Raw genomic sequence first — 10638 nt, 5'->3', positions numbered from 1 at the left:
GTGGTGAGGGTGCACCGCCAGCTCTTTGGCAAGCTGTCCCTCAACGTGCCAGACAGCACCAAGAGGAGATTGTGGGCCGACATCGCCCAGAAGGTCAGTGCTGCTGGAGTCACCCCCAGGTCCATTGAGGAACTTAAGAAAAGGTTTTATGACCTCCGCAGCCTCACGAAGAGGAAGCTGGCCGACCTCCAAAGGCAGGCTGGACACACCGGAGGAGGCAAGAACCCGGCGCCACCCCTCACCGAGCTGGAGGAAATTGTCTCCAGCACCATCGAGAGGGAGAGCATCGTAGGGATCGGGACCCTGGACAGCACTGCGATGGCCACAGCTACAGGTAAGAAGCATGCGCATCATGACACACCCTACCAGACACCTCCCCATTAGACACAATGCACAGGCAAACACCAGCACTGTACTGTCACCAACATACAAGAGACAAGCATCATGGTACATGTAGTCAGCAGAAGTTAGCCAAATATGTCAGTGCAGAATCACAAGACAGGAAACAGTGTGACACGGTGTAAGGAGATGCAAGGACATGTGGAATGCCATAATTGTACTGACTGTAATACATCGGCACTCAGTTTACAAATGCTTCTTTGTACCTAGGGGCACCATCAGGCAGCACCACTGTGGCAGCAGAGGGAGCTTCGACTTCAAATACTGCAGTGGCAGGGCCGAGCACCAGCCAGCCTGGCCAGGAGGAGGAGGATGAGGATGAGGAAGGAGACACCCCAGGGCTTGGAATGGAGGGAGTCCTGGTGATTGATTTCCAGGCAGTGCACTCCCCAGTACTGCCCAGCTCACCCCCCTTGCAATTTTCACCATACAACTCCCCTACAAGGCAGACCATTCCGCCGACAACAGCTCCTGCCACAACCGTGGCCTTGCCACCCGTCCAACCTGTCGTGGGAGCAGGGGCTCCGGGACCGGCCAGCACCACACCACCACCAGTGGCACCCCAGCCCACTCAGCAGGCCGGAGGCAGCAGTGCCAGACGCCGTGCCACCACCACCACCACTGCTGCACCAGCACGGGAGGGCAGTGTGTTCCTGGGCCTGGAGGGCCAGATGGTAAAAATCCAGCGCCAACAGGCCAAATCCACCATGGCCTGCCAACGCCAGCTCCTGCAGCACAACCTGCAGATGGGGGAGTTGGTGAAGGGGTTCCAGGCTGTTGTGGACAGCAACAAGGAGGTGGCAGCAGGGTTGGGCAGGCTGACCACTGCCATCACCCACTCCTCTGCCAGGCAGGAGGAGCATGAGGTTGCGCGCAGGAGGGATGCCCGGGTGCTCAACCGGGCCATGGCCCGCCTTGCAGCGGCGACCGCACAGCTGTGCCATCGCAGCTCAAATCAGGAATCGGCACTCAGTCAGCATACAGCTGAGCTGACTAGGGGGATGGCCAGGATCACCACGGCCATGGAGGCCATGTTAATATCAAACGCCGCCTCCAATCCTGCCCTGGACCTGGGTGATGCTGGAGACAGCAGCAGCCGCAGCAGCCCGGCCAGCGCTGCTTCAGAGCCAAGGAGGAGCACCAGGCGATCCGCTGATGCTGCTGGCCATTCGGAGGGGGCCGAGGGACACCCCAGTGGGTCTGGAAAGCGGGCCAAAAAATAGGCTGGCAAGGGGGGATGAGCACACCAGAACCCTGGACTTTATTTTCGTTAACAATCTCCATTATTTGATGCACATCAGTGCTGTAACTGTGGTGCATCATTATTAAAACTTTTTTTTTCCAAGCAACATTTAGCTGTCTTTGCATCTGTACTCAGTCAGAAATAGTTTTCAGTGATCTCCTCACGTCTGTATCTGCCATCACATGGCGTACACACCCCAGCTGGCTGTGTCAGTGGCACAGCTTCGTCGTCGTCATAGTCCTCGTAGTCAGACAACTCCACCTCAGTGCCCTTCTTGACCGCAAGGTTGTGTAACATTGCACATACAGCTATGATCTTGCAGCAGGTGATGGGGGTATACTGCCTTGCACCTCCACTCTTGTGCAGGCATCTGAATCTACTTTTCCAGATGCCAAAGGTCCGTTCAACAACATTCCTGGTGCGTATGTGGGCCCGGTTATACCTCCTTTGGCTGGGTGTGGAGGGGTTGAGGTAGGGGGTGAGTATGAATGAGCGGAGGGCATATGCACTGTCGCCTGGAAGAGAAAGGGGTCACATTAGACACATGCATACATGTATTACACCTACCTACTATGTGTTATGGGGGTCTGATGATGTGGCTCACCTAGGAGGTATCCTTCTCCAAAATCGCCAGCCATCAGCCGTGCATATATGCCGCTCTGTTGGAATATATATGAGTCATGGGTACTTCCTGGAAATTTTGCTACCAGGTCTGTGATGGTGCACTTGGCATTGCAGATCACCTGCACGTTGATGGTGTGTGTAGATTTCCGATTGCGGTATATGTATTCGGTGTCCGCTGGTGGGCAAATCGGAATATGCGTGCCATCTATGCAACCGATGACTTGGGGAAAGTGTGCCATCTGGTAGAAGTCCGCTTTGGTTTGTAGCAGTTCTGCGTGGGTTGCAGGGAATGAGATGTATTGGTCCATCCTGTCTATCATGGCGTCAAGGAATATGTGGAAGAACCTTGACAGGCTGCTCTGGCTCACCCCTCCTGCTGCTGCTACTCCACTTTGATAGCTGCCAGACGCTACCAGGTGTAGGCTGCATAGCACCTGGACGTGCGCAGGGATGGCGTGTGCCCTTGGGGTGTGGTGGTCCAAGTATGGCTTAAGGTCCCTGATGAGCTCAAGTATGGTGTCAGAGTCCAGCCTGTATCTCTGTAGGATCTCAGCCTCAGTGAGCATGAACAGGGTTATCCTCTGTCTGTAGACCTGTTCATTTCTTAGCCATTCCCTCTGTCCTTCCTGCTGTAGCCGTAGCCGCCTCGCAATGACATAGAAAGCTGCCATCCTGCAAGTTGCAATGCATTTTGGGACTGTTTATATGGGTTGGAGTTGGTTACCACCTGATTGCAATCCATGGTAAATACCGAGTGAATTCTACCGATTTTGAGCCGATTTCGGTGTTTCTGTGCCTCCCTACATCTCCCCAACTGTCGGAATCGGGGAATTTCCCGATCGGAGATTCATACGAATCGGCATGTTTTCCGATTCGGATCATGTCCGAATCGTTATTTTTTCCGATTCGGTACATGGACCGAATCGGTGATTTTCCGATTCGGTGTCACTAACGAATCGGTAGTAGGACCGAATCGGTGATTTTCCGAATCGGTGTCACTAACGAATCGGTAGTAGGACCGAATCGGTGATTTTCCGAATCGGTGTCACTAACGAATAGGTAGTAGGACCGAATCGGTGATTTTCCGATTCGGTGTCACTAACGAATCGGTACATGGACCGATTCGGTCTTTGTAACCGAATCGGTGTTTTTCCGATTCGTTACATATCCGATTTTCGGTATGTACGTATCGGATTCTTTCACATTCTGTACACATTCCGAATCGGTTTTCTATCCGATTCGTTCTGTTTTTGGGTCCCTACATCTCGATGGCTGTTTACCGATCGGTAAGGGCCAAAAATCGGTATTTTCGGCCGATACCGATCGGTAAAGCCCTACCTACATCGGGCCCTTGATGCCATTGCATTATTACTGACTGAGAGAGATTTTTTAAGTTTGAAGACACTATTTATTTACAAGTCTCCGGTACCAGCATGGGAAGCGTATTCGCTCCCATTGTGGCTAAATTGTATGCATGTGTTGGCACAGATTAACCCCTTTCGGTCCTCAATACGTCTATGGAAGCGCTATATAGACGATGTCCTCGCTATATAGACGATGTCCTCGTCATTTGGTGAGGCAATACAGAGTCTATCGGACTATTCCAAACATGGCTCAACAGCAGGAATGAATTTCTTAAATTCATGGTGGAATATGATAAAAACAAGTTAGCCTTTTTGGATCTATTAATCGTAGCCACACCATCAGGCCTCGAGACAGAGCTATACAGAAAGCCGATGGGCAGAAACTTGTTACTGTGCTATGACAGCCACCATCCAAAGTTACTTCGTGACAATTTACCATGTGGCCAATTTCTTCGGATCCCGAGAAACTGTTCTACCAAAGAGAGATTTGTGAAAAATGCGACTACATTGTCATCCCAACTGTGTGCTAGGAAATATCCCAAAAAACTGGTGCGCCGCTCACTCAAACAGGCCATAAATAACAATAGAGAGGCCCTGTTGGACCTATCAGGACCTAGACCAGAACTGACTTGGCTTACCTTTGTCAACACTTTTAGCACCATGTCTAATAGCATCCAAAAGAGTGTATGTAAACATTGGTGCATACTAAACATGGGTAACAAACAAATCTCACCCCCTCTCTTCTCTTTTAAAAGGAGCACAAAAATTTGGGACTAACTAGTCCATACCAAACCCAAAACCAAATCTCCACCCGGTGTAGGGGCCCTCTGGGACCTCCCTGCTGTTCGGGCCACTTTCGCTGTGGGTCCTGCACAGCCTGTCCCCAAACACAACAATCCAAATTTGTGGACATAGGGAGTAATAGACAGTGGGTACAAAATAAGTTTACCAACTGTAATAGTGATAAACTCATTTATCTCATCACGTGTCCATGTAACTTACAATATGAGCATGACCACTCGCAGGATCAAGTTGAGGATCTTGGAACACAAGATTACGGTGAGATGTAAGAAACAAGCGACAAGACTGATGAGACATTTCCTTAAAGCAAACCACCGACCTGGTGACTTTAGTTGGGCTGTTTTGGAACAACCATTCATTCACGAACACATTACAGATATCTCCAGGTTCCTATTTGTTAGAGAACAAAAATGAGTTTATAAATTTCAGAGTGACAAATTAGGATTGAACTATGCAATACCATGGGTTGCACTGTAATCTGAACCCGAGGTTTTACAGCCAAATGCGTTATTTTGTTCGAGATTAGGAGAGAGGCTATACATATTTTTGTGCCATGAGATACAACCATTTCAGAGAATGGGGCTATACATTTCTTTTAGCCATGAGATACAACCATAAGAGTGATGAGGACCCGTTTTCCAGTAAGATGCCTGATAAAACCGGTCTTCATGGGTATCTATATGTATGTGGTGTGTATCTAATAATGTTGAGCGTCACACCAGAAAAGAGCCTTAGTGAACATGGTCCATTTCATGTAACCTCTATCATCAAACTGTGCATACATATTGCACACTTCCCTCAGTCACATTTATAAGCATAGACGTGGTACTATTAATGAAAATGAAGGGTTTAGCACCAGTGGGCGTATATCCTTTAACCATGTCTCAACTACATGGTGTGCAGAGAAATAGCAACTGCAATAACTGCTGTAACCACATATACTACAGCTGTAAAGATATGATCATACGGCTCAGTTCGGGTATGGAGGCTAGGTAGAGACATCCCCTGTATATATGAGTGATTGCGCACCTGAATTAACTGTGGTTAGTCAACAGAATGTTTGTTGAGCTCCAGAGATTGGCAGAACACTTGTATTTCGAAAAAAAAGAATAAATTAAGCCAGACGAAAGTATTTGGCATTGCTATTTGACAACAAGAAAATTTAGTAAATTTAGACATAATAACATCTGGTGTCCTTGATATTTATTGCCAAATACAAACTGCGGAAAATAGGAGTAGCTTGGGAGTCTTTGTCCCTGTTTCATTCATCACGCCAAATTTAGGAACTACAATTCCTGTGATTCCTATCGCCCTAGTTTTGGGCAAGTCATTTGACTTGGGTGTGCCCAAACATTGCGTGTGACGCATTAAGACTGCGGTTCTTTTAAAGATGGTGTATCCCTCCCTTCGGTAACTCCCCAGACGGCTTAATGAACTGACAGAGATACCGACCGACAGGTGAGCATGCAGCATTTATGTGCAGATACGGCGTGTTTTCTGCGTTTTTCCGTTTAAATTTGAGTTTATAGGTGGGAACCGGACTCGCGCATTAGCGTAGTTGTTAAGGAAAAGCCACTTCTGCGTCTTTTGTTTCAAGGGTAGTATCCCGGGATTTCCCCACTCCTAATCAGTTTGATCTGAAATGTTTTATCAGCGTATTCAGCACAGTTCTATAATCGGGCTCCAAAATAGATGGAGACTTGTCTTCCGGACACATAGGAACGGGTCCGGTGAATGTACAGCTCTGTTTTATAGGGAATGAGCTCTGTTATGTCATAAATGAGCACGATCAGATTGGTAGCCTGTGGTAATTGTTTCAATCAATCAATCAATCATAGTATTTGGAAAGCGCACTACTTACCCGTGAGGGTCTCACGGTGCTGGGGGGTGAGGGGGGAGTGCTGCTACTGCTCGAAGATCCAGATCTTAAGGAGTCTTCTGAAGGTCAGCAGGTCTTGGGTCTGTCGTAGGGTGTTCCAGGTCTTGGCAGCGAAGTGGAAGAACGATCTGCCGCCAGAGGTCGCTCTCCGGATGCGGGGGACTGTAGCAAGGGCGAGGTCGGCGGAGTGGAGCTGGCGGGTGTTGTGGAGTGCCATGTGTGCGTGGGTGAGGAGCTTGAAGGTTATCCTCTTGTTGACAGGGAGCCAGTGCAGATCTATCAGGCGGGTTGTGATGTGGCTGTGGCGAGGGATGTCGAGGATCAGATGTGCAGAGGTGTTCAGGATGCGTTGAAGCTATTTCAGGAGTTTGGCCAAGGCTCCAGCGTAGAGGGTGTTTCCGTAGTCCAACCTGCTGCTGACGAGGGGCTGGGTGACCGTTCATCTCGTTTTAGTGGGGATCCACTTGTAGATCTTGCGGAGCATGCGGAGGGTGCTGAAGCAGGCAGAAGAGACGGCGTTGACCTGCTTAGTCATGGAGTGGGTGGAGTCGAGGATAACCCCTAGGTTGCGAACATGGTCGGTGGGTATTGGAGCTGTCCTCAGTGCGTTCGGCCACCAGGAGTCGTCCCAGGCCGAGGGGGTGGATCCGATGATGAGGACCTCCGTCTTGTACGAGTTCAGCTTCAGTTGGCAGTTCCTCATCCATTCGGCGACAGCCTTCATTCCTTCGTGGAGGCTGGCTTTGGCTGTATGGGGGTCCTTGGTGAGGGAGAGGACCAGCTGGGTGTCATCGGCGTAAGAGATGTTGTTGAGGTCATGCAGTCGGGCAACGTGGGCGAGCTGTGCCATGTAGATGTTAAACAGCGTTGGGCTGAGTGATGAGCCCTGGGGTATGCCGCAGATGGTCTCAGTGGCTTCGGAGCAAAAGGGGGGGAGGTGGACGCTCTGTGTTCTGCCGGAGAGGAAGATGGTGGTCCAGTACAGGACATTCTCTTGGATCTGGCGTTGTGGAGGCGTGTGCGTAGTGTGCAGTTATAGACCGTGTCGAAAGCAGCTGACAGGTCCAGGAGGATGAGGGCTGCGGTCTCTCCGTTGTCTAGCAGGGTCCCTATGTCATTGGTGGCGGCGATGAGGGCAGTTTTGGTGCTGTGGTTGCTGCGGAACCCGAACTGGGATGGGTCCAGGATGCTGTTCTCCTCGAGGTAGCGGGTCAGTTGTTTGTTGACTGTCTTCTCGATGGCCTTCGCCGGGAACGGGAGCAGGGAGATGAGCCAGAGGTTCTTGATGTCCTTGGGGTCCGCCTTGGTTTCTTGAGTAAGGCGTTGATCTAGGCGTGCTTCCAGCTCTCCGGGATGGTTGCTGTCTCGAAGGAGATGTTGATGCCTTTCCGGAGATGGGATGCCATGGGGGTGCTGGCTTTGTTGAAGATGTGGTGTGGGCATGGGTCTGACGGAGATCTGGAGTGGATGGTGTTCATGATCTTGATGGTGTCGTCATCGTTCATGTTGGTCCAGGAGAGCAGGTGGTTGGTGTAGGAGAGTAGGGTCTGCAATCCTATGGTCACCCCAGATTTGTGCTTTTTGCTTCACTGGTTTACGACTTTCCCTGGCTGTGGGCCTGCTAATCAGACCCACAGCCTAGCTGTTCTCTCTCTAAATTGACATCCATGTACTTTAGGTACATTTACCAATTGGTATTGGGTCACTCTTGTAAGTCCTTGTACAGTGTACCATAGGTACCCAGGGCATAAGTGCACCCAAGGCCTACCAGGGGCTGCAGCACGTATTGTGCCACCCCTGGCTGGCCATCTAAACAGACACAACTGGCTGGTAACACAGCTGGGGCAAGGTGGTGTAATCACCCTTTGCTTTAGATATAGTATACCTATATCTAACCCTAAAATGGACACATATCCTCCTATAAGTCACTCCTATGGCAGGCCTTAACAATCCTGGAGGCAGAGTGCTTGAAATTACGTGAGATGGCGCTCTAGCATGAGCTGAGCCTGTCTGCAGCTTTCGGAACCAAGTCCTTTAGCTGTTTCCATGATAACGCTATACCATATACTCTTAAGTGCATTATAATCCTCGCGGTTATTGCTAACTTTGGCATAGAACTATCAAAACATGTCGAGTAAGGTGTCATACGAATTGAATACTACCCCCTCGCCAGTTCTGGCGACGGGGGTAGCATTCTACCCTTTTAGAGGGACACAACATGTATGTAACTGAGAACCCCGGTTAAAGTTAACTCGAGCCTCAGCATCACAAAATGGATGCTGCCACCACAGACACGAGTCTGACCTCCTGCTGCTGGGAGTCCTTCCAGCGAGGGAGGCCTGGACAAAGGGTTTCCTGGGAGTCCTTCCAGCGACGGAGGCCTGGACAAAGGGTTTCCTGCCTTGGAAGGGGCTAGCACCACCCCAGACAGGATTTTGTGTATTGAGGTATGTCAGGCTGAAAGGAATGAGACATGCCTGGGGCACACAAGGTGTCCCTGTGCATACCCCGGTTCAAACCAGTTGCTGGGGCACTCCAGCCCCAGCTCCGGCGCGAAACCGGACAAAGGATAGGGGGTGTAACCACCCCCTTCCTGGTCCCACCCATAGGAGGGACTTAGTCGCAGTACAGCCCCCCTTAGGAGAATAAAGGTAGGAGCTGGTCCCATTCCAAATTAGATTAATCCTGATTTGAAACTACAAAGAAGAAACTCTGGACTTTGACGTTCTGCTCCACAGAAGACTGAAGAAATCTCCCTTGTGGCCAAGGAGTGACCACCCTGCACCAGCAGGCACCATCAAGCGTCCTAGCGGTTCACTTTGTCGTCCTTCCCGGTGGAACCAGACTTCAGAGCCCGACGAGACCCGGACTTCGAGACCTCTCCGACCTCTACCTACATTTGCAGCACAGCTGAGATCCGTGGGTGCGACGAGACACGTGGGACCGGCCATCTTGGAGAAACTGCACTTCGCTTCCAGCACGACTTCAGAGGCATCCTCGACAAAATGCTTTTGGGATTGATAAGCCCCAACCCCGAGCAGCTCCTGCACAGAAGATCAGCCCTCCAGCATCCACGAGATCTGCATGGGGCCCTTTTGCTTGATTGCTGCTTGACGCGTTGTCTGGTCACTTGTCGGCTGGCTAGTGGCCTCCTAGACGACGATCCACGAAATCTGCACCGCTGGTCTGGTTGCTCCAGACTGGCCCTTGCTTCCCTGCAAAGGAGAAGCACCCCGGACCCTACTGGTCCGCACCAGACGTCATCTCCACTCACCGCGTGGGTTGCCTTTGCCAAGACCTGTTGACTCCGAATCCGGATCCGACACCGCCGACAGCGAGAGCCTGCGTGGGACAGCTCATGCCTCCATCCTGGTCGTCGAAGACACCTCCTGGTCCACGTGGGTGCAGAGTCAAGCGTCCACTCTTCACCTGATCGCGACGACAGCATCTGGTTCCTTCCTTGTTCCACTCCGGTCACTGGCTAGTGACTGTGATCATTGTCCCCTCTGCTTTCAGGTCTCCATCTTCCTCGATCCACCCTTGGATCGCTCTGGACATCTTCCTCCTGGTCGCCTGCCGCATCTTTCTTCAAGGCTCCATAGACTTCGACGCGGAAACCCGACACACTTTCACACCTATGCACCAGCAGCCCGTGGGTGAGGTAACGAGAGCATTTCAGTGCTCAAGGGTAGATTGACTCTCCTAGTGTCCAGGTATCCTGTCGTTTTAGTCTTAACTAGTCGGAACTGTCTTTTACTTCCCTTTTCGTAACTTGTAGTGTCCATTGACTTTGTCCCGCATCTCGCATGTGAGTTCACACTCTGCACACGCGTCCCGTGGGCCTCCTGCTCCTTACCTAGGGTTAGGGTAGTGTAGTTCCAGCGATCCTACAGCCTCTGGACATCTTCATTTCCTCTATCGATTTCCTTATACCATTTACTTAGTATATGGTTTGTCATGCCCCTAGGGCACCATTGTAATTTGTGCAACTTAACGTATTTTTCTTAAGAGTCTTGTCATGTGCTTAGCCCTCTGATCTCATAAAGAGTTCAGAGGTGTTTTGTTAGTAATTAATATCTTGTTTATTTTCATAACAACCTGTGTGGTGTCATTTCATTTGGTATTCAAGGGGTTATATGTGGTAAAACAGCTGGCTTCACATGCCAATAGAGTTTAGCCTAAGACTGCTTTGTCCATGCTACCATTAGGATAGCTGGTCTATAAGGTTGACTTACAACCAATCACCATAAGGGTTGTTTGGACTTATACAAGGTGATCACTAGAATTAGTGAGCATCATATATCAGGCCAACTTCTCAGTTGGTGCGG

At 50.4% G+C, this 10638-nt stretch overlaps 1 protein-coding gene across 1 annotated transcript; it reads left to right on the top strand.

Annotated features, from left to right (window-relative positions):
* Positions 1–291: 291 nt before the first annotated feature.
* Positions 292–1749, top strand: LOC147684407 (uncharacterized). Its single transcript, XM_086942341.1, has 2 exons — positions 292–334; positions 610–1749. The coding sequence occupies exons 1-2, from the start codon at positions 319–321 to the stop codon at positions 1620–1622; spliced, it is 1029 nt and encodes a 342-aa protein (XP_086798467.1). The 5' UTR covers positions 292–318; the 3' UTR covers positions 1623–1749.
* Positions 1750–10638: the final 8889 nt, after the last annotated feature.

This window comes from Lissotriton vulgaris, chromosome 10 (assembly GCF_964263255.1).
Source record: "Lissotriton vulgaris chromosome 10, aLisVul1.2, whole genome shotgun sequence".
NCBI lineage: Eukaryota > Metazoa > Chordata > Amphibia > Caudata > Salamandridae > Lissotriton > Lissotriton vulgaris.
The sequence above is the reverse complement of the archived record's forward strand: the minus strand, read 5'-3'. Positions and strand labels throughout refer to the sequence as shown.